The sequence below is a fragment of the Buceros rhinoceros genome, unplaced genomic scaffold, assembly GCF_000710305.1.
Source record: "Buceros rhinoceros silvestris isolate BGI_N320 unplaced genomic scaffold, ASM71030v1 scaffold23199, whole genome shotgun sequence".
NCBI lineage: Eukaryota > Metazoa > Chordata > Aves > Bucerotiformes > Bucerotidae > Buceros > Buceros rhinoceros.
Window position 1 is genome coordinate 2670 of NW_010433586.1, and position 314 is coordinate 2983.

The 314-nt window shown below is 59.2% G+C and overlaps 1 protein-coding gene across 1 annotated transcript in view; it reads left to right on the plus strand.

The window, feature by feature from the left end:
- NECAP2 (NECAP endocytosis associated 2) overlaps nucleotides 1–314 on the plus strand; it is a gene marked incomplete at both ends in the record, with an annotated part of 2769 nt that overhangs the window by 2020 nt on the left and 435 nt on the right. The window contains one exon of the mRNA XM_010144175.1: nucleotides 208–312. Within this exon, the coding sequence (XP_010142477.1) occupies nucleotides 208–312 (105 nt within the window). The remainder of the gene's footprint in view (nucleotides 1–207; nucleotides 313–314) is intronic.

Here is a 314-nt window from a genome sequence, read left to right on the forward strand (position 1 = left end):
AGCGCTGGGGGTTCATGGTGGGGGTTTGGTGGGAAATGAACCACCCTTGGTTTGATCCCTCTGGCTCCTCCAGCAGCGGGACGTGGCAGCGCAGGGTTTTTCCCTCAGAATAAAGCAATTTGGCTCTCTGTGAGCCACAGCTGGGAGGAATTGTGCTCCCACTCTGGCTTGAAATGTGGCATCACCCAAATTTTCCTCTTCTTTCAGAACATGAAGAAAAAGGAAGGCACAGCGGGGAACCCCCGGCCGCGTCCCGCGGGTCCCGGGGGACTCAGCTTGCTCCCGCCGCCTCCTGGAGGAAAACCTCCCGCCGC